The sequence below is a fragment of the Ovis canadensis genome, chromosome 13, assembly GCF_042477335.2.
Source record: "Ovis canadensis isolate MfBH-ARS-UI-01 breed Bighorn chromosome 13, ARS-UI_OviCan_v2, whole genome shotgun sequence".
Classification (NCBI taxonomy): domain Eukaryota; kingdom Metazoa; phylum Chordata; class Mammalia; order Artiodactyla; family Bovidae; genus Ovis; species Ovis canadensis.
Genome location: NC_091257.1, coordinates 25,365,713 through 25,393,477, shown reverse-complemented (window position 1 = coordinate 25,393,477; position 27,765 = coordinate 25,365,713). Strand labels below are relative to the sequence as shown.

The 27,765-nt window shown below is 47.8% G+C and overlaps 1 protein-coding gene across 7 annotated transcripts in view; it reads left to right on the top strand.

Moving 5' to 3' along the window:
* Positions 1-27,765, top strand: part of KIF16B (kinesin family member 16B) — a 302,672-nt gene that overhangs the window by 158,168 nt on the left and 116,739 nt on the right. For all 7 annotated transcript variants that reach the window (XR_011248056.1, XM_069547100.1, XM_069547098.1 and 4 more), the window contains exons 16-17: positions 4,718-4,800; positions 7,193-7,281. Coding sequence is in view for 6 of the 7 variants with exons in the window: in XM_069547100.1 (XP_069403201.1) it covers positions 4,718-4,800; positions 7,193-7,281 (172 nt within the window). In the remaining variant the exon portion in view is untranslated. The remainder of the gene's footprint in view (positions 1-4,717; positions 4,801-7,192; positions 7,282-27,765) is intronic.

The window sequence follows — 27,765 nt, the reverse complement described above, 5'->3', positions numbered from 1 at the left end:
TGTCCTCAAGCGTTTAACAGGATCTCAAAATGCCATCGTATATTTCAGGGAGGTTTAGCTATACTCTGAACATGCAAATTAAGTGCATCACAGAAAGTCCATCTGCTGTGATTAATCGCGTTAACCTCAGATGAAGGAGTCAATCATAGAAAAATTGAGATCTAGAAGGAAGTGTTGAGGACTTGATGAGGGTGCCGAGCCCTTGAGGGTTTACTGCAGGCGGAACGCAGGCGCTGGGTCTCTTACGAAGGCCTTGCACAGCCAGTCACTCTCATCCGTTCCTTCGTTGCCTCTTTCCCTTCAGCTCTTTGCTTTTTAAATATACTCACAAGTCTCCTTTAAACAAAAATATCCCATGGGATCTGTTACCTCCCTGCTCCAGCTACCACGAACTCTTTCTCTTCATACACAGACAGCTTCTTTTTCTGTTTTGTTTATTGAAGTGTAGTTGATTCATGTGTCAAGTATACAGAACAATACCCAAACTTCTTGAATGAGCTGTGCACTCGGGAGACCTCGACCGCGACTTCCCTGGCTTCTGAGGTTTTCCTTCTCCCCCTCTGATGGCCCTTCTCTGTTTACTGTAGGGGTTCATCCTCTTCTACTCAGCCGTTAAAAGCTGAGTTCCTTTAGGTCCTCGGCATTGGGCTCTCTTGGTTCCCAGCTTTCTGTCCTCTCCTCAGGTGACTTTCCCACAGCTGTGGCTTCCTTTGTTAGAGATGACTCAAATGTATAGAAAGAGATGTAGCACACTCTCTCTCACACACACACACATGTGCATGTGTGTGTCCACATATCTACCTAGTATCTGTAGCGATGCATGTGTTTGTATGTATACGTGTGTATGCACAGATCCGTGGCTAGAGATATACATATGTATGTGTGTATAGCCATCTGTCTATATATTTTGAGGTCTGTATCATATGTAAATTTTTTTGGTTATTAGGATTAAAAAGCAATTCTTAATCCTCCAACTTTCTACATTTCTTAATTTCCATCATTCAACAGAATGTACTTGACAAAAACCAGGGGTTCTTTCAAAAGTATACATGCCAACATCAGGAAAACATCATAAAATATTCTATATTTTAGCACAGAGCACCAGATTATCAAAAATACGCATGTGTTTATGTGTATATATGTATATGAGTAAGTAGGTATGAAGGTGGGTAGGTTGGTAGATGGACAGATTGAGAGAGCTCCCAGCCTTTCTTCTGGAGATTCACGCCCTTCTACCTGCAAAAGGCATCTCAAATTCATTATGTCTAAAACCAAACTCAGTATTTCTGCCCCAACCCGAGTTTGATCCTTTTCAGGTGTTCTCATTCGGTGTGAACAGCTAGTTAGCAGCAAAGCCTAGCCAAGAGCCGTCTTCCTCACCTCCTGGTCCCTGTCTCTTGCCCAGCATGAGTCCTGGCCTTGTTATCTCCAGGTGTCTCCCAGTCTGTTCATTTCCCTTCTTCTTACGCCTCCCTCCCACCCAGTGCTGAGCCGCCCGCATCTTTGGCCCAGACAGCTGCAATAGTCAGCTGCCTTGTTTATCTACATCTCCTCTTGCTCTCTGGTTCATTTTTCAAACAGTAGAAAGAGTTGGACTTGAAACTCAAGTCCAGTCACGTGATGCTGCTGCTGCACAAAGGCCTTCAGGGTCTTCCTGCTGCCTGGACATGAAATCCGAGGCGCCTCCCTGTGTGCTGAGTGACCCGTGTGCTCTGTCCCTCCCTCCCTCTCAAGTCTCGTCTTGGGCAGTACTCTCCCTGGTTTCTGCTTCTGTGTCTCCCATCATCATCGTCTGTTCCTGTCTCCGCTGCATCTGCTTCCTGCCCCCCCAACCCCAGGAGCTTGTCTGAGGCACTGCCTCCCGCAGGGCATCCTTCCGTAACCTCTCCCTGCGCCCCGCTCCGTTCTCAGGTGCCCATGAGCCAGAGGCAGCAGCGCCTCCTTCGATTGCAGCTCTGAGTTTGTTGGTGAAGTTGTTTGCTACGTGACCTCTCTCTCCTTATTTACAAGCTCCCTACGGACAAGGCGTGTGTCTAACTCGTTCCTCTTTGCATCCTCACCCCAGTGCTTTTCACAGTGATGAGCACAGTAAGTGCCCACGCAGTGTTTGTTGAGTGAACGGATGCACAGCGGCATCGTGTAAGAAGGAAGCACAGCCAGTAGGCTTGTTCAGGAAAGGAATGCAGTGGAGGAAAGAGAAGGGACCAGCCTAAACAGAGTCCCTTTTATGTGCCAAGCAGTCTTTACACACTATTTGGATGGAAGCAAGGAAGAGTCACTGGTGGTTTTGTTTTCTTTTGTAACTCCTCAAAGATATTTTTATGTGTATTTCATGCACATACATGGGTGGCAAGATTATTTTCATTCATTTAATACAATATGAAATATGTCTCTGAAATACTATCCTATTTTTCCATTAACATCTTTTAGCAATTTTCACCTTGCATGGCTGAACATTTGATTAACAGGAAAAAAAAGTTCGATTAGAGGTAATTAACACCTCAAATGAGATTGCCTTATTAATCTCTAATGTCACTTTAAGAGCATTAAATACACATATATCCTGGGCATGGCGGTTTGATTTTTGACTTTCTGTGTGGCACACGGTTTTGAGTCCCAGTCATAAAAGGCATGGGAAACACCTTTCTTCATTATGGTCACGGTACCTTTCCATAATTGGGAAATATATGAATGCAGTTTTATGTGAGGAGGATAAGCAGATTGTTGGATGGATAATATCCACTGCTGCCCTTCTGAGTCTCCCCAAACTGTGTCCTTCTCCTCTTGGCTCTATTTCTGCTAAATAACAGCAGTCACCAGAACAAGTACTTCGGTTACTCCCTTGGTTATGATCCAAACCCGTTAGGTTTTAACTGTATTGAATTTGAAGCTCCTTTGAGATTCTGAGATAGTACGTGAAATAGGCATATGGATATGCCGGTCTGAAGCTCCAGAGTGGCCATGTGGGATATCGATGCTACCTTCAGGGTCCAGGGGGAGCTGGTACCCAATAGAGACGGATGGCTGTGGCCAACCGGAAGTCACGTGTCCTGTCCAGGGGAGCCAGCAGGCAGCAGCCCAGTGACAGTACTGACCTCCTGACGCCAGATCTCCTAATTTTTGAAGGGAAGCCAGAAACTCAGAGAACTGAGAGAACTCAGAGAACTCTCTCCATGTGAGAACTATGGAGTTTTCACTGTTGATTTTTTTTTTTTTTCAACTTTGCGTGGGATACACAAAACACCTCCAGGACCTGAATTTTTTTCTTTGACCTTTGTGTTGCAAATTCTTTATCCTGGCTGCTAGTTCTCTGCGGTCTCTTTCTACCTCATCTGTCCAATATGGGTTCTTGCTGCTATTTCAGATGCCCTGTGTTTTGGCTGGACTTGACTCTCCTTTCTCCAGACTCAGGAGACCCATCCCTGGTCTCAGGCTTAGCTCCTCTCCCCGGTCACCCTCACATGGGGCACCTCTCTTGTCCTCTGCTTGTCCTGTGAGACCCAGCAGAGGACCTTGATGCCAGAGTCTGTCTCCCCATTCTGCACCCTGAACTCATCACTTTGATCCTTCATGGTTGAAGACTTCTCATACAAATGTCTTATCTTCACAAATACGTTGCCTTCATTTTCAGGGCAAAGATTGAACATGGGGTCTGTACTGAAGGCTTGATAGACTCTCAGGTGTGATATGTGCTTGTGTGCTAAGTTGCTTCAGTCTCGTCCAACTCTGGGCAACCTATGGACTGTAGCCCACCGGGCTACTCTGTCCATGGGATTCTCCAGGCAAGAATCCTGGAGTGGGTTGCCACGCCCTGCTTCAGGGGATCTTCCCGACCCAGGGATCGAACCTGCGTCTCTTATGACTCCTGCATTGATTGGCAAGTGGTTCTTTACCACTGGCGTCACCTGGGAAGTGGGACCAGCTCAGATAGTACATCTTTTAAATGCTTCCAGGGACGGGGAGTTCACTGCTTCCTGCGACATCTGTGCCAGCTTTGGACAGCTCCGACCTTAGAAAGCGCCTTGTTGCTTACTGGCTTAGTCAAGCTGAAAGTTGCCTCCCCACCTAATGATTTTGTTACCCTTGTGCATTTACATCCCATCCTTCTGCCCTTTGTACTGTGTGGACCCTCGTAAGTCAGAAGGAGCCCTTCTTGTGTGTCTAATGTAGCCATTTCAGTTTTAGCAGGATTTTCGCAAGAGGCAGCGTCTTTACAGGAGATAGACACTCCTCATGCACGTTTTCTTTCCTGTCAAATTCTGAGGGAGATTTTAGTAACAGTGACCTGTGCTCTGGCAGTTTCACTGCTTTTTCTGTTGAAAGTTTTTGCTTTCATTGGTATTAATAGACATTTCCTAAATTGGTGACCCTACGCTTTGTTTGCTTTCCCAACATCTCTTTGGTGAACTGCTTTCTGTTTTTCTTCTCAACAGTCAAAAGTCTTAATTATTTGTATATTAAGTTTTAAGTCTTGTATGATTTTGTAGTAGTTAAACCCCTCACTTCTGCCCTGGGTGACATAAATATTGTGACGCTTGGCTGTAAAAAAAAAAAAGCATTTGAAGGTTTAGAATTGGCTTGTGTAAGCAGACTTTTGGGATGAAAGCCTCCTCTTGTTCCTGGGAATCCCATCTCAGCTGTGGAATTCCATGTTAGAGTGTCCTCCGCTGACCAGGTTGCTCACGGTAAACTCATTGCTATTTCTGTGCGTTCTTAGGTGCCATGATCCTCTTGGGAAGAACCAACATGTTTCGTTTTAACCACCCAAAGGAGGCTGCCAAGCTCAGGGAGAAGAGGAAGGTGAGCAGCGTGGAATCTCGGGGAGCCAAGTCCACTTTGCGGGGGGGGGGCGGCCAGGGGTGGGGGAAGAGGGGTCTCTGCTCTGGCTCCAGAAATTAGACTTTCTGGGGCAGGAACCAGCCCTCTGGGAGGGCTTCCCCGCGGACGGTGGGCTGGTGGAGTAGGATAGTGAGTGAGGTCCTGTGTGGGAGGAGACAGGCAGCTCTCCAGCCTCCTCTTCAGCCCTGCGTCCCCATCCCCCGAAAGGGGGTGGACACGCTCTCAAATTAAGTGGAGGGTGCCCTCCACTCGGGAGTGTCTGTTTTAAGAGTTACTTCTACATCAGAATCACTTTCATTCAAAACTTTGCTCACTGCTTATTTTCATTCCCAGTAAGTTGGATTTTTGACCAGGGTGTGAAGCAGAGATGGGGCAAGTTTAGGACAGTTGAGCAGCCGGAAGAGGTTGCAGCTTGTTTGGATGGGGACGTCCAGAGGCGCTTGAAGCTCTAGATGGGGATGTGGGCCAAGGACCAGAGAGGGAAGGGAAGGGGTAAGAGGGAGCGATGTCTGCCTAGCTTTAGAGCACCGTGCTGAGCTTAGACGGAGGAAGACAGTGAAGTCACAGCAGAGGTGTCTGTGAGGCAGGCACTGTGCGGAGCCTCCCCGTGAACCACTTTGTGTCCACAGAGGCTGTTGGCACCCCCAAGTCACAGACGAGCGAGAGGAGAGACTGAGACTGGCCTGTCCTGTGGCCAGCAAGTGGGGATCAGGGACTTGAGCCCTGAATGCCTGCCCAGATGTGCTAGCACCTCATATGGGGTGTCAGCCCCCGGCCCCGAGTCACAGCTCCTCACACAGGGTGTCAGCACCCGCGCCAAGTCACATGACCCCTCACACGGGGTGTCAGCACCCCAACCCGAGTCACTCATCCCTCACACGGGGTGTCAGCACCCCAACCCGAGTCACACAGGGTGTCAGCCCCCGCCCCGAGTCACAGCCCCTCACACAGGGTGTCAGCCCCCCACCCCGAGTCACAGCCCCTCACACAGGGTGTCAGCCCCCCACCCCGAGTCACAGCCCCTCACGCAGGGTGTCAGCCCCCCACCCCGAGTCATAGCCCCTCACACAGGGTGTCAGCCCCCCAACCCGAGTCACTCATCCCTCACACGGGGTGTCAGCCCCCCACCCCGAGTCACAGCCCCTCACACAGGGTGTCAGCCCCCCGCCCCGAGTCACAGCCCCTCACACAGGGTGTCAGCCCCCCAACCCGAGTCACTCATCCCTCACGCGGGGTGTCAGCCCCCCAACCCGAGTCACACAGGGTGTCAGCCCCCGCCCCGAGTCACAGCCCCTCACACAGGGTGTCAGCCCCTTGCCCCGAGTCACAGCCCCTCACACAGGGTGTCAGCCCCCCACCCCGAGTCACAGCCCCTCACACAGGGTGTCAGCCCCCCACCCCGAGTCACAGCCCCTCACACAGGGTGTCAGCCCCCCACCCCGAGTCACAGCCCCTCACACAGGGTGTCAGCCCCCCACCCCGAGTCACAGCCCCTCACACAGGGTGTCAGCCCCCCACCCCGAGTCACAGCCCCTCACACAGGGTGTCAGCCCCCCGCCCCGAGTCACAGCCCCTCACACGGGGTGTCAGCCCCTTGCCCCGAGTCACAGCCCCTCACACGGGGTGTCAGCCCCCGCCCCGAGTCACAGCCCCTCACACAGGGTGTCAGCCCCTTGCCCCGAGTCACAGCCCCTCACACAGGGTGTCAGCCCCTTGCCCCGAGTCACAGCCCCTCACACAGGGTGTCAGCCCCCCGCCCCAAGTCACTCAGCGCCACGCCTTGGCCTGCTTTTCCAGGACTGCCAGGGTCCCCAGTGACCTAGGTGGGAATAACCAGAAAGCACAGTCCCCACCTCAGCCTTCTTTGGGCTGCTGCATCCAGCCTCTGAGCCTCCTGTCTGCTCAGCCCAGGTCGCCCTGGAGGGCCCTTTGGGGACCCCGTTGCAGGCAGGAGAGGGAAGGAGGCAGGCCTGCCGGTAACCTTCTGTGGGAGCAGGGCGCAGCGTTCGCTCTCCTGGTCTCCCTGCTCCTCCCCGTCCCTCTTTGTCACTCAGCAGGCGTGGGTGCTGCTGCTAGGGCACGGACGTGCCAGGGATGCCAGGACACCCCCTTCCCTGGATGCAGCAGCAGGTCAGGGAGCCCCTCGGGGCTGAGCGGCTCCTGTGCGGGGGTGAGACCCCGCTGGCCTTAGCTTGGGGCCTGGCTGCCGCAGCTTCCGTCCTCAAAGGGCACAGTTGTGTGTGGGCTCCTGGGGGTGCTGGGCCCCTCACTGCCTCTCCCCAGGAGAGAGACGTGCGGGCAGTTACCTTCTCCTGCTGCCGAGGTAACCGCTCTGCCCTGTGTCTGCTCTTAGAGCGGCCTTCTGTCCTCTCTCAGCTTGTCCATGAGCGACCTGTCCAAGTCCCGTGAGAACCTCTCCGCCGTCATGCTGTACAACCCAGGGTGAGTGGACAGCGGCATCGCCTTCTCTGGGGTCGTCTCTGTGGTTGTGTTTGCTCTGTCGACCCCATTAAAGTCACTTACTTAAGGAAAAAATCAGGTAAATAAAGCTTCTGCACTCAACCCTCCTTTATCAAGTCAGCCATAGCGATTTTTCAGGTTCCTTTCCAGCGCTCGCTGTGGATGAGTATCCTATTACGAGAAGAATCAGCATTGGTAAGGCTCATCACGGCTTCTTTCTTGTTTTCATAGCAGTCTAATATTTTAGAGCTGACACTTGGATTGCTCCATGCACGATCCCTTTGGCTCAGGTACTTTCGCTTCATTTTGTAACTGTGGTGTAATTGCAGAAACGACTTTGGTTCTTGGGGCTTCAGATGCCCAGGGAGTCGTGCTCACTCCTCCCAGTCTCTAGGAGGCCAGAGACCACGCACGGTGGTGGTTTCCAGGGACTTGGTGCTGGTGACCTTGAGCAGTTAGCTTAATTGCCTGACTCCTCCATGGTTCCATCTGCAAAATGGTCATGAAAATGCCTCAAAACAGGAAAGTGGATGCAAGGACTTTGGAGTCCTTGCCAGGTGTGTGAAGAGTCCATAACTTATCTTTCCTGCAAGGAGAATCTCATGTGAAACGGTGGAGGTAAATCTCACAGCTGAATGTGTTAAACCTGACAGCACTGCCATCTTCCAGAACTGGTGGTCCGTTGGTTGTCACTGTCCTAGACACTGTCCTGAGTGCCTCGCCTTCGTCAGCTCCTGTATGTCGCAGTGACTCTCTCTCTCTCACACGTAGAGTTCATACAGGCTTGCTCGCCGGTTTCAGGGTCAGAGGCATGGTGTGACCCCAGGTCGCCCTGATGCCCAGCCTGTGCTCTGACTCTGTTCCTATCTGCCTTTCCCCACGTGGGGCACGGTTTCCCACCTGGGAACCGGTTCCATGGCCCATTGCCCCCAGCTCAGCTCTTCTCACAAAGTCTAAATATCTCGTCCCTCAGCTCAGGTCAGTCCTCCTGTTTGTGGACAGTAGACATGCCTAGAAGGACTTTCTTCACTGTTGTAGGAGTTTAAAGCTGGGAGGGGGCCTTTCATCATGTCTCTGGATTCTCCTTTCTCTCGGCAAGCAGCCTGGAGCCCAGGTCTGGTTAGTAGGCCACTGGCTGCAGACTCCTGGGCCCTCTCTCCTTGCAGAACTCCTGGACGTGCACACAGGCCCGTCCCTTCTGTGTCAGCCCTTGCCAGCACTGTTCAGGAAGCCTTTCCATCTTATGACAGGGTTACTGAGAAGGGTTGTGCTTGTTTAGGTAAATCTGTCTTGGACTAACCCTTGGTGATTGGTAAGACCCCTGAAACATGAGAACAGTCTCAGAGCAGCTGGGTTATTGGTACTTGGGAAGCTCATCAGGTTGTCGGTCTTTAATTAATTCCTCCCTGTGGTTTTAGCAGCAGCTTTCTACCACGACTGAGACTGCGCCTTTCACATGCTCACTTTATTTGGGTTTAATGTAACATGCAGGTGTTTGGGGTTGTCTTCGATTCAAGAAGCACGTTCCCATCTGTTCAGTGTTGTGGGGCTGCTTGAGTCTTTAGGGTGTGTAGCGTGTTTACATGTGTGGATTCGTCTCCCCGCTTGAAACCCATTTCCTGTCCCAGGATTCAGGTACCAGCTTCGTTGTCCTCGATGGTGGCAGCTTCGACTCTGAGTAGGCTTGACAATAACACGTGACTGTTCCATGCCTCTGAAAACAGAAAGTGACCTGCATTCTGCCCGAGCTCTGGGACAGTGTTGCCAGCTGTGGGCCCCCCTCTCCCAGGCCTTACAGATGGGATCTCCTCCAAACGCAGGAGACTATGCTGTTCTCTTAAAAGTGATGTTGTTTTGTTGTTGTTTGCTTGTATTTAAGCTAAAGTGGTTTTTCTCAGTGGCTGTGAAATGTAGGTCAGAATGTAGTAGCTTTGCCCTCAGAACTTTTCAGTGATTTCTCCTGGTCTGAAACCTAAGATCCCAGGCCTCGGTGAACCGCCCCACCCTGTTGACAGCTCAGCTCTCCATCATCCGTGCTGGACCCCACCCCACCCTCGCGCCCCTTGCTCTGGGCACCAGCCATTCCGTTTCGGGTCCCGCTTCGTCGCTCAGACTGCCTGGGCCAGTCATGCCTTTGGGGCTTCTCTGCGAGTCCCAGAGCCTGGCGTGCCTTTGCTGGTGCCCTCTGCCCGTCCTGAGGCGCAGTACACGCAGACTCCTCCGGGTGCTGTTCCCAACTTCCCTCCTCCCGCGGCTGTCTCACGGCTCATCGCTCCATCTCTGGCAGCCTCATCTTGTCCTTTGTGATGCTCACTTGTCTGTGAGCAGGTCCTTTCTCAGCCCCTCCTGAGAAGCAGGCATGGTTCTCCGCTTGGGGACACAGTTCCCGATAAGACCCCTGGTGGGCTTACAGGTCGCTCCAGGGGAGCAGCCATCACAGGTCAATTATGAATAACGGTAGAAAATGAAAATGAGATGAAAGTAGACCGCCTCGGGCAGTCCTAGATGGAGCGATCAGGAGAGGCCTCCTGAGGCGGGGACATTTCTTATAAGGCTCGTGTGGAGTGAGGATGATGCTTTTGTGACCGGAAGCGGGTGGGTATGTCCAGGCAGAGGAAGAGGAAGCAGGCACGTGGCATCCAGCCAGGAGGTGGGGCGAGGGCAGAGCAGATGGGTGCAGTCACCAGAGGGTGGGATGCCAGGAGGGCAGGGGGCCAGCTGATGTGGGCCTTGGAGACCCCCGGAAGGAGTTTGGCTGTTTCCAAAGAGTGCTGGGAAGCTGTTAGATGTCTTTAAGCAGTAGAGGAATGTGAAGATTAATTTACTGCAGATGTTAGTACCTGCAGCATTTGGAGAAGGTGGTGTGGAGTGAGAGACCACTTAGGAAGCTGCTGCCTTAGTCCAGGTGGGAGGTCCCAGCGGCTTGGGTCTGGGTGGTCATCATGGAGATGGAGCATCATGGAATTCAGGGCTGTCCCAGGCTTTGGATTTAACAGTTGGGCAGATGGCAAACCTGCTTCTGAGGTGAGAGCTGCAGGAATGACCCCCCTGGGCTGGCAGAGGGTGAGAGTTCAGTCCGTGTAACTTTCCTATTAGGTTGGGAATTTTTAGAGGTCAGAGGCCGGTCTTACTAATTTCTATATTCTATAGTGTCATTCACATAACAGGCTTGTTTTTATTTATTTATTTATTTATTTATTTATTTATTTTTTAATTTTAAAATCTTTAATTCTTACATGCGTTCCCAAACATGAACCCCCCTCCCACCTCCCTCCCCATAACATCTCTCTGGGTCATCCCCATGCATGATGAATGTTTAGCAAACAGATTAAAAATGAATTTATAGTGAGATAACACATGTCCTTGGGGCTTCCCTGATAGCTCAGTTGGTAAAGAATCTGCCTGCAGTTCAGGAAAGCCCAATTCAGTTCCTGGGTCGGGAAGATACACTGGAGAAGGGATAGGCTACCCACGCCAGTATTCTTGGGCTTCCCTTGTGGCTCAGCTGATAAAGAATCCACCTGCAATGCAGAAGACCTGGGTTCGATCTCTGGGTTGGGAAGATCCCCTGGAGAAGGGAAGGGCTACCCACTCCAGTATTCTGGCCTAGAGAATTCCACGGACTGTATAGTCCATGGGGTTGTAAAGAGTCAGACATGACTGAGCGACTTTCCCTTCACTTCGCACATATCCTTTGTGGGGGAGGTTTTTCACTACTTCCTCTGGGCACGTGCGTTCCTAATGATGGAAAATGGCACATCGTGCAAAGGAATGTGAATCTGAGGCACAGGTCAGTTCCAGAATGACACTGCAACGGGTGCAGTAACCTCAAGCTCATGTTCAAGATCCTCAGGCCACAGGTGGGAAGAGGGCCTCATGAAGAAGTGAAGACTTGGGCCAAGGCAGTCTGGGAACACAGTGAGAATCAGTCTGTGGTTGGCCGAGGAAACGGTGCTGGATGGGTGGACGCAGCTGTGGTGACCCGTTCATCCGTGCATCTCGTATCTGCCACCTCTGCAGCGCTCATCTGTACCAATTCAAACTCAAATGACTTGATACTTCATCATACCTTCATTCCCCTGATTCTAGCTGCCCCCTCCAACTGCCACTGGCTATAGAGAACTGTTACCCATGAATTAAAACATAATTGGAGAAAAGTCACTGCTTCTGATTTATGGGAAGCAGACACCCTGTACAGTTTATCTGCTCCAGGAACTCGGCAAAACAAAGTAGGAATAAAGCTGTGCTGGGTTGTTTGGATCTTTTTTTATGTAACAGGTGTGAATTTGTTGTCATTTAGTCACTAAGTCGTGTCCCAACTCTTCGCGACCCTGTGGACTGTAGCCTGCCAGTCTCCGCTGTCCATGGGATTTCCCAGGCTGGAATACTGGAGTGGGTTGTGACTTCCTTCTCCAGGAGGTCTTTCTGACACAGGGATCGAACCTTTGTCTCCTGTGTTGCAGGCAGGTGCGTTATCACTGAGCCACCTGGGAAGCCTTGCAGATATAAACACCTGTGACCGAGGTTAAGTGCCGTGGGATGAATGGAAAGGGGGGCTTCTCCCTGTCTCCTGTGCAGTCTCATTGCTGTAGCAACACGCAGCCTGTGCTGAGTCGCCAGGGCCCCTGGCAGGAGGAGGTTGTGTGGAAGGCACAGCAGGGCTCTGAGGAGGCTTGGGTGGTGACTCCATCTAACCTTGCACTTCCTTCTCCATAGCTGAGGATGTGAAGATGCTGGAAGTCTGTAAGATGCCTCATCTTGGAGAATAAAGCTCAGGTCGAACACTGGGCAGAAATTTAGCCCTGGACGCTCATCAGGCAGAACCTCAGGTCGCTCCCCTCAGTTCTGTTTGAGGAGGTCCTATCCTGTCCAGTGAACTGGATTGTGTGCTGGGCCCTGAGAGGTCTGCAGGAAGAGAAAGTTTTGCCCTGGAGAGTAGATGCTCTGGGGAGGAAACTAGGTGAGTGCTGGCAGGAGTCGTGCTGAGCGCTAGAAGAGGTAAGAAGATTCTGCAGGTCGGGGCCTGGCTGGGGAGTGCTCTGAAAACCAAGCCAGGATGTGTGCAGTTTGCTTTGATAAACATGGCTGTTCTTTGAGGAGATGCACTTTGGCAGGATGGGGCAGGAGAGATGGCAGCTCAGGTTCTGCTGGCATGTTCTTCAGCACCTGTGTGCAGGTAACATTTTTACAGGTTCTGGTAGCTGTGCTTAGAATAAGGATTGTGATTAAAATGTGTGGCCCAAAATACAACAGAGAATTGTTTTCTCTGCACTCGTAAGCTTATGCTATCTCATTTCTTCATTCCTTTTTAAAATTGTGCTAAGATGAATCCACCTGCCAGTGTAGGAGATGCAGGAGACACAGGTTTGATACCTGGGTTGGGAAGATCCCGTGGAGAAGGAAAGGGCAGCCCACTCTAGTATTCTTGCCTGGGCAATACCTCTGGGCAGAGGGGCCTGGCAGGCTACAGTCCATGGGGTCAAAGAGCTGGTCACGACTAAGCATGTACGCACACGATGCACTTAACATGAAATTTGCCATCTTAACCATTTTAAGGGTACAGCAGTATTAAGTGTGCCACATCGCTGCAGCTAACCTCCAAAACTCCATTGCTATAAAACTGAAACTCTGTACCTATTAAATAATCTTCCAACCCCCATCCCCCCCCACCTGTCACCCTGGCAACCACCATTCTGTTGTCTGTCTCTACTCTAGGTACCTCGTATCAGTGGATTCATACAGTATTTTTTTTTTGTGACTGGCATATTTTGTGTAGTATAATGTCTTCAGAGTACATTCCATTTTGTAACAGGTATCAAAATTTCTTTCTTTTTAAGGCCAAATAACATCCTGTTGCATGTATATGTCATATCTTACATATTCATTCATCTGTCGGTGGACACTTGGGTGGTTTCCCCTGTTGGCAGTTGTGAAAACAGTTATTTTCTGTGTTTTCTTTTTTCTTTTTTTTTGATAGTGGCCACCCTAATGGGCATGAGATGTTACTTCATTGTGGTTTTTCTTCACTCTGTTTTTCTTCCATATTCTCAAGAATGTCCTATCTGGAAAATAGTGTTTGGAAATACAGAAAGATGGAAAATCTCAAGGTCTGCTTCCCTAGTAAGTACAATAAATAACTAATGAATGTCAGTCTGAACCAGACATGGAACAACAGACTGATTCCAAATTGGGAAAGGAGTATGTCAAGGCTGTATATTGTCACCCTGCTTATTTAACTTATATGCAGAGTACATCATGTGAAATGCCAGGCTGAATGAAGCACAAGCTGGAATCAAGATTGCCAGGAGAAATATCAGTAACCTCAGATATGCAGATGACACCACCCTTATGGCAGAAAGCAAAGAACTAAAGAACCTCTTGATGAAAGTGAAAGAAAAGAGTGAAAAAGCTGGCTTAAAACTCAACATTCAAAAAACTAAGATCATGGCATCCAGTCCCATCACTTCATGGCAAATAGATGGGGAAACAATAGAAACAGTGAGAGACTTTATTTTGGGGGGCTCCAAAATCACTGCAGATGGTGACTGTAGCCATGAAATTAAAAGGCATTTGCTCCTTGGAAGAAAAGCTATGATCAACCTAAATAGCATATTAAAAAGCAGAGACATTACTTTGCTGATAAATGTTCATCTAGTCAAAGATGTGGTTTTTTCCAGTAGTCATGTATGGATGTGAGAGTTGGACTATAAAGAAAGCTGAGTGCTAAAGAATTGATGCTTTTGAACTGTGTTGTTGGAGAAGACTCTTGAGAGTCCCTGGGGCTGCAAGGAGATCCACCCAGTCAATCCTAAAGGAAATCAGCCCTGAATATTCATTGGAAGGACTAATGCTGAAGCTGAAACTCCAGTCCTTTGGCCACCTGATGCGAAGAGCTGACTCATTTGAAAAGACCCTGATGCTGGGAAAGATTGAAGGCAGGAGAAGGGGCCAACAGAGGATGAGATGGTTCAGTGCTATCACTGACTTGATGGACATGAATTTGAGCAAGCTCTGGGAGTTGGTGATAGACAGGGAGGCCTGGCGTGCTACAGTACATGGGGTCACATAGAGTCAGACACAACTGAGTGACTAAATTGCACTGTCTGACAAGGACAGATCCAGGGATCCTGAGGACCCCCTTGAAGCCCTGCCAAGTTCAGTTCAACCAGCTCACTCGCAGATATCTCAAACCCAGTCCATGGGGTAGGGATCCAGGAAGTACTATTAGTCAAGGAGAGATGTGTTCATAATGGCACAGAGATGGAACAGTGAAGGGTGCTGGGGGCACTGCAGGAAGGGCGTGGAGGGGAGCTTGAACTGAGGCATCAGTGGAAGGAGCCTAGAGGCAGGCCTGGGCTGCAGAGGCGCCCTGAGCAGGAAGTGATGAGGCCTGGGTGGGTAATGGGATGTGGGCAGGAAAGAAGGAAAAGCCATTGGCGTCCATCTTCTGGTTTTAGTAGTTGGTTGGGTGTTGCTAGCTCTCCAGCAGAAAGGCGGATATAGGAGGAGAGGCAGGGAGGGCAGTGAGCCCTGCCTTGAAAACCTGGGCCCTGGCCGTGAACTTCCTTCCAGGAGGGACTGCCTGTGAGCTTGGGGTCAGCCACCAGCTCCCTGTAGGGGTGTGGGGTCTGGTCCACCTGTCACAGGCCCCAGGGAAGGCGGGTCCCTTGCATCCCCTCAGCTGCTGAGTGAGGGCCCTTGTTTGTCCACCCTGAGCTGGGGCTCAGACCCCTTGGTGTGTGAGCGCGTGCACTGGGCAGATTTTGGTAAAGCCTGGCAGGAGTCAGGGCCCCGGACACTTGGACTCCTCTGGGCTGACTCTGCATCCGTGCTGCTATGCAGCTCACCCGGCCCTGGCTGCACGCCTCCTCCTCCTGGCAGAAGTCCACAGCCCCCCGCCCTGGGCTCCGTCCCACAGGCTTCAGCAGACACATGCAGAGTTCGGGGTCCCTTACCCTGTATTTGCCTTGTTGCCTCTGTTAGGACCGGTCTGGTGCTGGGGTCCTGCCCTGGTTGGATCCAGGGTATCCGAAGTGTGACGGCATCAGCGAAGAGATTTAGAGAGAGAGATAAAGAAAGGATGTTGCAGATAAGAAAATAGAGGAGAGAAAGAGGCTGATACTCCTTTGTTTACGCAGAAAGCTAATAAAGCCCCAAGACAAGGGACTTGTCTGTTCACGGAGCCCGCAGGCACCCTCCCGGTCTCCCGGGGGAGTGAAGATGCAGAGCACCTTCCCGTTCACGTGTTAGAAGCCCAGGCAGATAAGTGAATGCAGAGAGCCTCTATGCCCCAAGGGATCAGCCTGAAAAAGAGAGCAAGAGAGAGAAAGAGAGAGAGAGAGAAAGAAAAACATGGGGAGACCAAGCTTCTTCGGTGAGCGAGGCCCCTAACTTTATTTTCGAAAGGGACTTTTATACCTTGTATGTAGAGGGAAATGAAAGATACAAGGTCATGCAGGATCAGCCCAAACACTCCAGCCGTTTTGCCCTTACTGAATCCAGTATTTTTTCTGCAAATCTTTCCCAGAAACACTGTTGTGTACATTATCTTTTGGCCTTGGAGGCCTGTGGACATTTTATGATCCTCTTTTGATAAAGGCTGTTCAACCAGAAAACTTATTTTCCCTTGAAATGTTTTTTCTTTATATTTCTAATCTATGTCAGCCTCAGAAAGTATCAAACAGAGTTACAGTCTCACGGAGCAAAGGTGCAGCAAGTTACAACTAAGAAAGAACCAATTAGCTCAAAGGTCTGATGTGGTTAAATTCAAGGCTACTATTTGTTTTTCTTACATTCCACCTATGTTAACTAATGCACTCCCAGGTGCACAATGGATAAGGGATATGGGAACTTGGCAGCAAGCATTGGCTCAACAGTAAAATCCTACACCAGCACTACTCTAATAGTTTTTAACTCTTCGAAAGATTCTATATTTTTAGAATATTTTAGGCTTCCTGTGCCTCTCACAGTTGGGAGGCTGTAAATAATCACATGCATAGCTGCAAGAGTCTGGATAAACCTATCAGACAAGCTAGAAAGCCATCTGAGGGGGTTGATTTGAATATTTCTTTCATGTCCAGGAGACTTATTAACTAAAGCCCTAAGGTAACTTTTTCCAGAAAAAGGTGGTCAGGGATAGCCCCCTGTTAATGTCAGAAGAGTTGGTGAAAGACATAAAATAGTAAGACAGACAGATTCCGGTTTTGGGCAGATGCTTGAACAGGTCCAGGGGGTCCGTCGAGTCCTGAAGCCTTGCTTATCAGATCTCTTCCGCATGACCTTGTCATGGGTGGGATCTCCCGTGCTGGCTCCCGGCAGTCTGGGATTAGCATTCTCTTTTTGCTTTTAAACTTTCCCCTCTTAGGTGAACTAGCTTTCTGCCTTTCTGATTCCCTAATGCTTAGTATTAGCTTAATAAAGTCAGCTACCCCGAAGCACGCCTCTCCCCCTCCATCCCCCTACTGACACACACACCCTCTCTTAGTTCCTCTCTCATTAAAGCATCACGAACACCTCTTTGTAAAGATGCTGGGTTATTGAGTTTGAGCTGCCCCTTTCCCTTGAGCACCAGCGGCTTTCCTGCCTCTTGAGAGAAATCTCAGCCCGCTCTGTGCATCGGGAAACTTTTTCTCCCTGAATTGGCTCCATACAGGGCCTCTGCCTCTCCCGCTCCCCACTTCCAGTCTCCCACCTCCTCTTCCAACAAGTTCATTCTGAGAAGCATGCTGCTCCTCATCGTGGAGAATGTTCGGGAGGGACTTTCCTCTTTAAGCGGCCAGCGTGGTCAGTCCGTGAGAAGTAGCTGACCTTCTGGAGTCATCAGGACTCCCTTGGTCGTGCACAGGATTCCTGGTTTCCTCTCGAGGTGACACTGGGTTGGGGGGCTACTCATGGACTTGCCCCTGGAACCTGCCCAGCCTGGGGCCACAGGATGGAGCTCACTGCAATCCCCCCTGTTAACCCTTCGTGGTGACCCCAGCATGGGGCCTGGCCCCTGGTTCCTCTGGGATGCCCTCCAGGCCCCAGCCACAGTCACCCATTTGTCCACTACTATCATCTTCGGTCACTTGCTGCCTTGAAATTTATGCTTTGGTTTAAGTGGACAGAACGTCTTTCACAGCTCTCTCCAGGCCAAGTCCATCTATAAAACCTTCTACAAAACCTGCCCACTCTCCTTCCCACGGCCAGTCCTCTTCGTCTTCCAGGGTGCATAGGGAAGTTGTCTCCTCAGAGGCATTCTGTGTGTCTCTAGATTGGGCTCAGTGCTTCCCCTTCATTCTCTGCTGGTGTCTGGCTCACACCTTTATCACCATAGCTCTTCCCAGGTTCATGTCATTAATGCTTTTGCCTGCTTGCCCACCAGGCTCCCTGAGAGCAGGAGCCATGCCTTACTCATCTTTGAGTCTCCAGCATCTCGCATGTAGTGAGCATGTCACAGATGTTCCCTGAGATGGAGACTTGGCAGCAGCAGGAGGTGTGTCTGCTCATAGGTGTCCAGGGGCCTTGTGCTTCAGATGGTCCACACTAGAGTCTCCAGTGTAGCTGGGCCTCGTCTTTGTGAGGCTGTCATGCACACAGATGTACTTCTTACACATTTTGTGGCTTTCTTAACTGTTATACATTCATATATCTTTTGGTTTCCTCGGTATCATGTAGATCTGAGTATGTTTATTGCAGTAGGTTAAAATGTTTGTTACTTAGCATCCAGTGCCTATTAGAGCAGAGCTCTCTGGAAGAATTAAATATGGTTTGCAAATGATTATATCCAGTAAGACGCAACTCATCTTCAAAGCACCTGGTCTCAACAGGCAGCCTAGTAATTCTCCAAAGAGAATTTTTCTCCAAAAACCCATGCTGTGCATCACAGCAAGATTTCGACTTTTGAGAAGTGACATCTTTGTTACCCAAGAACATTTTATTGGCCCAAGTGGGCACATGGTGTTGGGTATGTCGTGTCCAAGGTCCTTGTTTGGGAGCTGACTGCTGGTCTACATTGCTGGCTTTCTGGAAGCCAGGATTTGTGTGCACACATGGGTGGTGCCTGGTGCCAGAGGATTTTTGGAGGAGATGAAGCAGCCCAGGGACTTCCTTCGGGAGGGAGCTCCACTTTGGAGAAGCGCCCAGCCAGGGTCTTTGCCAGGAAATAATTTCACTGCAGGGAAGGCATTCCTCCTCAGTGGCCCAGTGTCTTTTAAGAAGAAACCAAGCCCACTCCTCAGGTGTCCTGTCTCACTCTGAGGCTGTAAACAGGCGACTAACTTGGCAGAGTGTGGGCACTTTCACAGCTTTTAGAAAGTGCTCAAAGCAAAATTATATGCATTCCAAGTTCATTTCAGTCTTGAAAGTAAAAAGAAATTTTTATTTGTGCATTAGCACAAATTTTTATTTAAGCACTAGCTAGTGGGGAGCCTGTATGAATGGATATACTATACGTGGATAATTAAATTCTGAAGGGGAAAAATGCCTAGGTTTCTTTTTCTTTTATTTATTTATTTATTTATTTATTTTTAAAATTTTTATTTTTTTTAGTTTTTTATTTTTTAAATTTTAAAATCTTTAATTCTTACATGCATTCCCAAACATGAACCCCCCTCCCACCTCCCTCCCCATAACATCTTTCTGGGTCATCCCCATGCACCAGCCCCAAGCATGCTGCATCCTGCGTCAGACATAGACTGGCGATTCAATTCACATGATAGTATACATGTTAGAATGTCATTCTCCCAAATCATCCCACCCTCTCCCTCTCCCTCTGAGTCTAAAAGTCTGTTATACACATCTGTGTCTCTTTCCCTGTCTTGCATACAGGGTCGTCATTGCCATCTTCCTAAATTCCATATATATGTGTTAGTATACTGTATTGGTGTTTTTCTTTCTGGCTTACTTCACTCTGTATAATTGGCTCCAGTTTCATCCATCTCATCAGAACTGATTCAAATGAATTCTTTTTAACGGCTGAGTAATACTCCATTGTGTATATGTACCACAGCTTTCTTATCCATTCATCTGCTGATGGACATCTAGGTTGTTTCCATGTCCTGGCTATTATAAACAGTGCTGCGATGAACATTGGGGTACATGTGTCTCTTTCAATTCTGGTTTCCTCGGTGTGTATGCCCAGAAGTGGGATTGCTGGGTCATAAGGTAGTTCTATTTGCAATTTTTTAAGGAATCTCCACACTGTTCTCCATAGTGGCTGTACTAGTTTGCATTCCCACCAACAGTGTAGGAGGGTTCCCTTTTCTCCACACCCTCTCCAGCAATTATTGCTTGCAGATTTTTGGATCGCAGCCATTCTGACTGGTGTGAAGTGGTACCTCATTGTGGTTTTGATTTGCATTTCTCTAATAATGAGTGAAGTTGAGCATCTTTTCATGTGTTTGTAAGCCATCCGTATGTCTTCTTTGGAGAAATGTCTATTTAGTTCTTTGGCCCATTTTTTGATTGGGTCTTTTATTTTTCTGGAATTGAGCTGCATAAGTTGCTTGTATATTTTTGAGATTAGTTGTTTGTCAGTTGCTTCATTTGCTATTATTTTCTCCCATTCAGAAGGCTGTCTTTTCACCTTGCTTATATTTTCCTTTGTTGTACAGAAGCTTTTAATTTTAATTAGATCCCATTTGTTTATTTTTGCTTTTATTTCCAGCATTCTGGGAGGTGGATCATAGAGGATCCTGCTGTGATTTATGTCTGAGAGTGTTTTGCCTATGTTCTCCTCTTGGAGTTTTATAGTTTCTGATCTTACATTTAGATCTTTAATCCATTTTGAGTTTATTTTTGTGTGCGGTGTTAGAAAGTGATCTAGTTTCATTCTTTTACAAGTGGTTGACCAGTTTTCCCAGCACCACTTGTTAAAGAGATTGTCTTTACTCCATTGTATATTCTTGCCTCCTTTGTCAAAGATAAGGTGTCCGTATGTGTGTGGATTTATCTCTGGGCTTTCTATTTTGTTCCATTGATCTATATGTCTGTCTTTGTGCCAGTACCATACTGTCTTGATGACTGTGGCTTTGTAGTAGAGCCTGAAGTCAGGCAAGTTGATTCCTCCAGTTCCATTCTTCTTTCTCAAGATTGCTTTGGCTATTCGAGGTTTTTTGTATTTCCATACAAAGCTTGAAATTATTTGTTCTAGTTCTGTGAAAAATGTGGCTGGTAGCTTGATAGGGATTGCATTGAATTTGTAAATTGCTTTGGGTAGTATACTCATTTTCACTATATTGATTCTTCCAATCCATGAACATGGTATATTTCTCCATCTATTAGTGTCCTCTTTGATTTCTTTCATCAGTGTTTTATAGTTTTCTATATATAGGTCTTTAGTTTCTTTAGGTAGATATATTCCTAAGTATTTTATTCTTTTCGTTGCAATGGTGAATGGAATTGTTTCCTTAATTTCTTTTTCTACTTTCTCATTATTCGTGTATAGGAATGCAAGGGATTTCTGTGTGTTGATTTTATATCCTGCAACTTTACTATATTCATTGATTAGCTCTAGTAATTTTCTGGTGGAGTCTTTAGGGTTTTCCATGTAGAGGATCATGTCATCTGCAAACAGTGAGAGTTTTACTTCTTCTTTTCCAATTTGGATTCCTTTTATTTCTTTTTCTGCTCTGATTGCTGTGGCCAAAACTTCCAGAACTATGTTGAATAGTAGCAGTGAAAGTGGACACCCTTGTCTTGTTCCTGACTTTAGGGGAAATGCTTTCAATTTTTCACCATTGAGGATAATGTTTGCTGTGGGTTTGTCGTAGATAGCTTTTATTATGTTGAGGTATGTTCCTTCTATTCCTGCTTTCTGGAGAGTTTTTATCATAAATGGATGTTGAATTTTGTCAAAGGCCTTCTCTGCATCTATTGAGATAATCATATGGTTTTTATTTTTCAATTTGTTAATGTGGTGAATTACATTGATTGATTTGCGGATATTGAAGAATCCTTGCATCCCTGGGATAAAGCCCATTTGGTCATGGTGTATGATCTTTTTAATGTGTTGTTGGATTCTGATTGCTAGAATTTTGTTGAGGATTTTTGCATCTATGTTCATCAGAGATATTGGCCTGTAGTTTTCTTTTTTTGTGACATCTTAATGCCTAGGTTTCAAATCCAGTTGGACCAAAAATACCTGAAGTCAAAAATCACACCTGTGTTTGGCAAGTGTTCCAGGGAGCTTTATGGAGTGTAGTGTTGGGATAGGATTGGTGGGCGTCAAGGCATGTAGGATGTTAGCTCCCTGACCAGTGATCAAACCCGCACCTTCTGCTTCGGAAGAAGTCTTTTTTTTTTTTTAATTATTCATTTATTTTACTTTACAATATTTTATTGGTTTTGCCATACATTGACTTGAATCTGCCATGAGTGAACATGTGTTCCCCATCCTGAACCCCCCTCCCACCTCCCTCCCCATCCCATCCCTCTGGGTCATCCCAGTGCACCAGCCCCAAGCACCCCGTATCATCCATCAAACCTGGACTGGCGATTTGTTTCACATAGGGTAATACACATTTCAATGCCATTCTCCCAGATCATCCCACCCTCGCCCTCTCCCACAGAGTCCAAAAGACTGTTCAATACATCTGTATCTCTTTTGCTGTCTCGCATACAGGGTTATCGTTACCTTCTTTCTAAATTCCATATATATGCATTAGTATACTGTATTGGTGTTTTTCTTTCTGGCTTACTTCACTCTGTATAATCGGCTCCAGTTTCAGAGAAGTCTTAACCACTGGACCACCAGGGAAGTCCCTGAGAGATGATTATTTTTAACCTGACTTTTTATTTTCATGTGTTCATTATGGAAAATTTAGAAATCACCAACAAGCAAAAAAGAAATTATTGCAGTGAACATGTTGCCGTGTATTCTAGTCTGTACTTCTGTTGGCCCCACTGTCTAGTCACGTCTGTCTTTCTCTGTGTGTGCGTGTACATATGTACACTTTTATATTCATATGCATTTACATGTGTTCTTTTGCCAGGTGGGTTCACACTGGGCTTGTGAGAGTTTTTTGCCCTTATGCGTCTTTTCCTCTTCATATGTGTTATCCTCTCTCGTTTTAAGTCCATGTGTGATTCCTTTGTATGGCCATTCCGTACCTCACTTATCTTCTGTTGGTAGGTGTTTCTGTTGTGTAGTTTGGCGCTATGATGAGCAGTTGGGGTGAACACATTTGTAGCTGAATCTTTGTGCTGATCCATGAATATTGCTTCCTCAAGGGAGAAAAAAGTAGAATGGAATTACCAGGCCAGAGGGTATATATAATATGTCCTAAGGCTCCTAATATACACTTACAAACTGTTCTATAGGATGGTTGTACATATCACCACTATGCATTTCCTACCAATACTGTCTGAGAGTTTCCCTTTGCTTGCAAACTCGAAAGGAATCCTTTGGAAGTGTAGACTGTGTCAGTACGAGCACAGCCTTCTGGGTGCAGCTCTTGGCTGTCTTCACAACAGCTAGGGTGTAGGGAATCCCCCTAGCAGGGGCTCTCTCTGCAGGCATGTTCCGAGCATCCTGGTCAGCAGCAGGGATCCAGCAGGCTCTGGTTTGTCCTGTGCTGAGCTCCATGCTGTGTGTGGTGAGCTCCAGCCTTCCTGCTCCTTTCAGGTTAAGAGTTGGGATGGGATTTTGGAATGTAAAGCCGGAAGGAGCTAGATTCTGAATTAAGAGTCCTCAAGATTGCTGTGCAGAAAGCCAGAGGCACCCAGACACTGGTGCAGACTTCTTACCAGCAGACAGGTGATTGTAGGAAAAGGAAGTGGTTTCATTTTCTGTCCTCTCTCCAGCCCCTTCCTGGTTTCTTCCTTAGACTCTCCCCCCTCGTTTCTTTCCACCTTCCCTCCCACTCCCCTTACCTTCTTTCAACGGGAAGGATAAGTGCATCACACCAGGGAAAGAGTCAGGAGACATCAGTAACAAGGTGTGTTCTTCTGTCTGCTGAGCTTAGCTTCCCTCTCGATGCCCGTCAGCAGGATCTAATCTGTTCGCTCAGCACCCAGCGTAGCACTTTACTCGCCATGTAATACACGTGGACTAGGTTTTCCCCTTGATTTGTACCCCATGTAGAAGGCACTTGAGAAATAGCTGGTCATAGCTGGAGATGCCCTTGGGAAGGCCTGCACCTTCAGGTGTGATCATGCCCGTACTGGGGATCCTGGGAGGGATGATCACATTGCTCGTGGACACAGTGTCCTGCCACCCCCATTTATGTCTGTTCTTCCCTCTCACTCTCTGGGGCTTTAAACATTGTTTTATCTTTTCTTTTTTTTCCTTGCTTGACCTTGAGTGTGAAAGTTTTACGCATGTAGTTGGAAATATTTCTGTTGCTGGTGATTTGGTAGTTAGTCTGTGTTTTAGCTGATGTGTTTCGTACTGCGTCTCTGCTGGTTTATTTTATTGGGCTTTCTATTTTTCAGAAGTTTGCCTTGCTACAAGGCTGACTTCCTTTTCCCATCTCTGGTCTCAGTGGTGTCACTTTTTCATGGGCCATTTACTCACTTGGCAGTTGCCGTAGAGCACCTTAAATAGCTTGCAAGATGCACCGTCTTGGAGAACTTGCGATGAAGCAGCCGAAAGAAGTGAACTTCTTCCTGCCGTTAACAGAGAGCGGGCCTCGGGGACATGGCCGGCTGGGTTCCAGAGCACCGTGATAGACCAAATATTGCCTTATAGAGAGTTGTACCAAGTGATTGGTTTCCCCATCCTTTTAAAAAGTATGCTTATACTGTGTTACTTCATTTTATTTAGCAGTAAAGAACCTGCCTGCCAGTGCAGGGGATGTAAGAGACACAGGTTCAATCTCTCGGTTGGAAAGATCCCCTGGAGAAGGGCGTGGCAACCCAGTATTCTTTCTTGGAGAGGCCCATGGACAGAGGAACCTGGCGAGCTGTCTAAAAAATATACGTACTTTAATTTTAAAAGTTTATTGCTAAAAAATGCTAACCATCATCTGAGCCTTCAGTGAGTCAGAATGTCTTTGCAACAGTAACATAAAAGATCACTGATCAGATCACCACCACAAATACCATAATGAGAAAGTTTTCAGTATGGAACGTATTACTAAAGTGTGACGCAGGCCTGAAGTGAGCAAACGCTGCTGGGAAGATAGCACTGGTTGACTTGTTCGATGTAAGGTTGCTGCAAACCATCAGTTTGCTTAAGGAAAAAAAAGACAGTATCTGTGGAAGTGTGGTCAAGTGAGGTCTGTCTGTGCTGACTTAGCCTTTTTCTTTCTTGTCCTTGAATGTAACTCCACTGCGAGCCACTTTAGATGGTGAGCGCCTTTGTTTTCCATGAGCTGTAGAGTTCCGGGCGCCATCTGTCTTCATTCCGTCCCTTTAGCCTCGCGTTGTCTGCGCAGTGGCGGCATTTCTGTTTCCCTTGTTGTATTGATGTACTTGTATGATCTAAAGCTGAATTACGTGGTAGCTGCGGAAGGGACTTGCCCTGTGCAGTGATGGATGGCAGTTACAAGCAAGGGTGGAAGGTAGTGGATTCCTCTTCGTCCTACAGAGCAGCGTGATTCTCCTCCGAAGCAGCATCTTGTACTAATTTGATTATCTGCCACAGGCTGTCTCTAACTGGTCGACTCATCTGATTAGAGCTTGCTGCCGATTCAGTCATGGGTTCCTGATGTACATACGTGTCTGTTGTTGCTCCCAGGCCTTTGCTGGAAACGTGCCGTTTCCTCTTCTTGGCCCACTCGTCCCCATGGCCATTTGCTCTTCACGTGCTAAAGCCCACATCGTCTCTAAGATCTCGGTTTATTTGTGTTTTTATACTTTTAATTTTATATTGGAATGTAGCCGATTAGCCACGTGATAGTTTCAGGTGCACAGTGAAGGGACTCAGCCACACATTCTGCCCCAAAGTCTTCCTCCCAGCCCGGCTGCTGTGTAATGTTGAGCAGAGTTCCCTGTCCTGTGCAGTAGGATAAGATCCCAGTCACTTAGATGTCACTTCCTCAGGGAGGCCCTGCCAACCCCAACCCAGATTTCATTTCCCTGGCTCTTCACTCAGAGCATTTTCTTCTATTTATTTATTTATTTTTCATCATTTTGCCTGTGCTGGGTCTTCATTGCTGTCAGAGATAAAGAACAAGTTCACAACTGGGGTGAGTTTTTTTTTTTAATTGATTACTTTCTGGTTGCTCTGGATCTTTGTTGCTGCACGCAGGCTCTCTCTAGCTGTGGTGAGTGGGGGCTCCTCTGTAGTTGCGGTGCAGAGTCTTCTCCTTAGACTCGCTTCTCTTGTTTTGGAGCATGGGCTTAGGGGGTGCACGCCCAGGAGTTGAGCCTTACCGGGTCTGGAGGGAGGGCTCAGTGTTTGTGAGCACAGACTCAGCTGCTGCACGTTAATGTGGAATCTTCCCAGAGCAGGGGTGGAGCCTGTCTCCGCTGCACTGACACATAGACCCTGAGCTGCTGGACTGCCAGGGAGGTCCTGTGGTGGCGCTTAAAATAGATGGTAAGACTGTGTCTCTCGGAGCAGCTCTTTGCTGGCTCTTGATCTGTGTATTTAGTAAAATGCTTTTAGTATGTTTAATGAAAAGCTTTGATTTTTCTTAATAACGCACTCCTGCTTCTAAGTAAGTGTTCTGAGAAGTAATTGTTGATTGTGTGTGTGTGTGTGTGTGTGTGTGAATTGTTGTGCCCGAAGGAGGACCCTCCGCCCCCTTCTTTCTCCCGAATCATGACACTAACCTTGAAAAGCCGTGTCCCACATCAGTGACCTCAGATATTTAGTCACCATCAGCAGCCCCCAGATTTTATGATCTTCTGAGGTTAGTCATCATCATTGCTGGAGATGAATGGAAATGAACTAGAAATGTGTAGGAGCAAAAAGGACGTAAGACGGTTGCTATAATCAGGGTAGATTAAGAAAAATGTTTGAAACAGGTAGTTTGTCTCATTATGAATTGAAATGCTTATTACAAAAAATAACACATTCAGAAATGAAGAAAGTAATCACAAGTATTCACAATCCTTCCACAAGGAAATAATGACTGGTTTATATTTATAATATTTACTTATATTTTATACTCTATATATTTAATTGTACACTGGGTACTGTAATCATGCATTATAAAGAGTATTTTTAAAAAACAACATTGAGCTCACACTTGATATACAGCTCCATGTTTGGCTTTTCCTTTTACCGTTTTCCTGGAAGTTTGTGCCCAGGCCACTGAAGACTTGTCTTCCTTCCATGTTTATATCACCATGTAACTATTGCTTCATCACTGATGACTTTTGGGACTGTTTCTTCATTTTGCCCCCATAAATTATTGGTTGTGTTCAGTCACTTCAGTAACATTCAACTCTTCGCAACCCCATGGACTGTAGCCCCCCAGGCTCCTCTGTCCTTGGGCTTCTCCAGGCAAGAATACAGGAGTGGGTTGCCATGTCCTCCTCCAGGGGATCTTCCTGACCCAGGGATCAAAGCTGAGTCTCCTGCATTGCAGACAGATTTTTAACTACTGAGCCACTGAGGAAGCTCGAATTTTTTATTGCAGTGCAGTTAATGAGCTTGTGTAAATCTTTCCTGCTTTACTATTCTATTTTTTTTCTTTCTTTTTTGGCCTTGCCATGTGGCATGCAGGATCTTAGTTCTCTGACCAGGGATCCAGCTTGCACCCCAACACTGAAAGTGTGGCGTCCTAACCACTGGGCCAGCAGGGAAGTCCCCTGCTTTACTATTTTATCAGCTAAATCCACACGCCCTGGATTTGACAGTGCCTTCTGCTTACATTACAGTAGCAAGCAGAGGGACGGAGAGAGATGTCAGAGAGAAATAAGGAATGGGAAGCTTGAGACCTAGAAGAGGCGATGGCAGGGGCAGGCTGGGGTGGACAGGAAAACCCTGAGATCACAGGTGCTGCCAAGACCTCCCTCAGTCCGTGAGTTTCAAGCCCTGCCTGGTTGAGCACGTGAGCATCGTGTCCCTTAGCACTCTGTGAAAGGAGCACGGGTGTGCCAAGCAGACCGGAGCTCTTCACCTCAGGGGTGTCTTGTCAGGGCAGAGGAGCTGTGGTGCATTTCAGGTCTTTTTCGAATGTTCAGACCCCCTCCTCTGCCCTGTCTTTCTCTGTACCCACAGATATGCACAGCTTTTCTTTTCATAAATGAACCTTTCCCTTGGTTACCCCATGTGGATCCCACCGAACTCTTTAATCAGACTGATCTACCATGTACATTTCCAGCCTAGAGATTGCTCCCGGAAATCATGGGGCATCTGTGTTCTAAGGTTGCATGATATTAAACGGTGTTGTCGTTTAATGTCGTAATGTTGTCACATGTCGTAATCATGTGTTCATGATTTGGGAGTCTGTCCAAGATATGGATGAAGAGGAAAGGGTTTCTCGTGTGTGTGTGTTCACCTGTGGCATTGAAGGCCATTTACCGAGACGTTGTGATCATGGTGAAGGGCCTTGCTGTATTTTCCTCCCCTGTATTTTCTGCGTTTGCTGC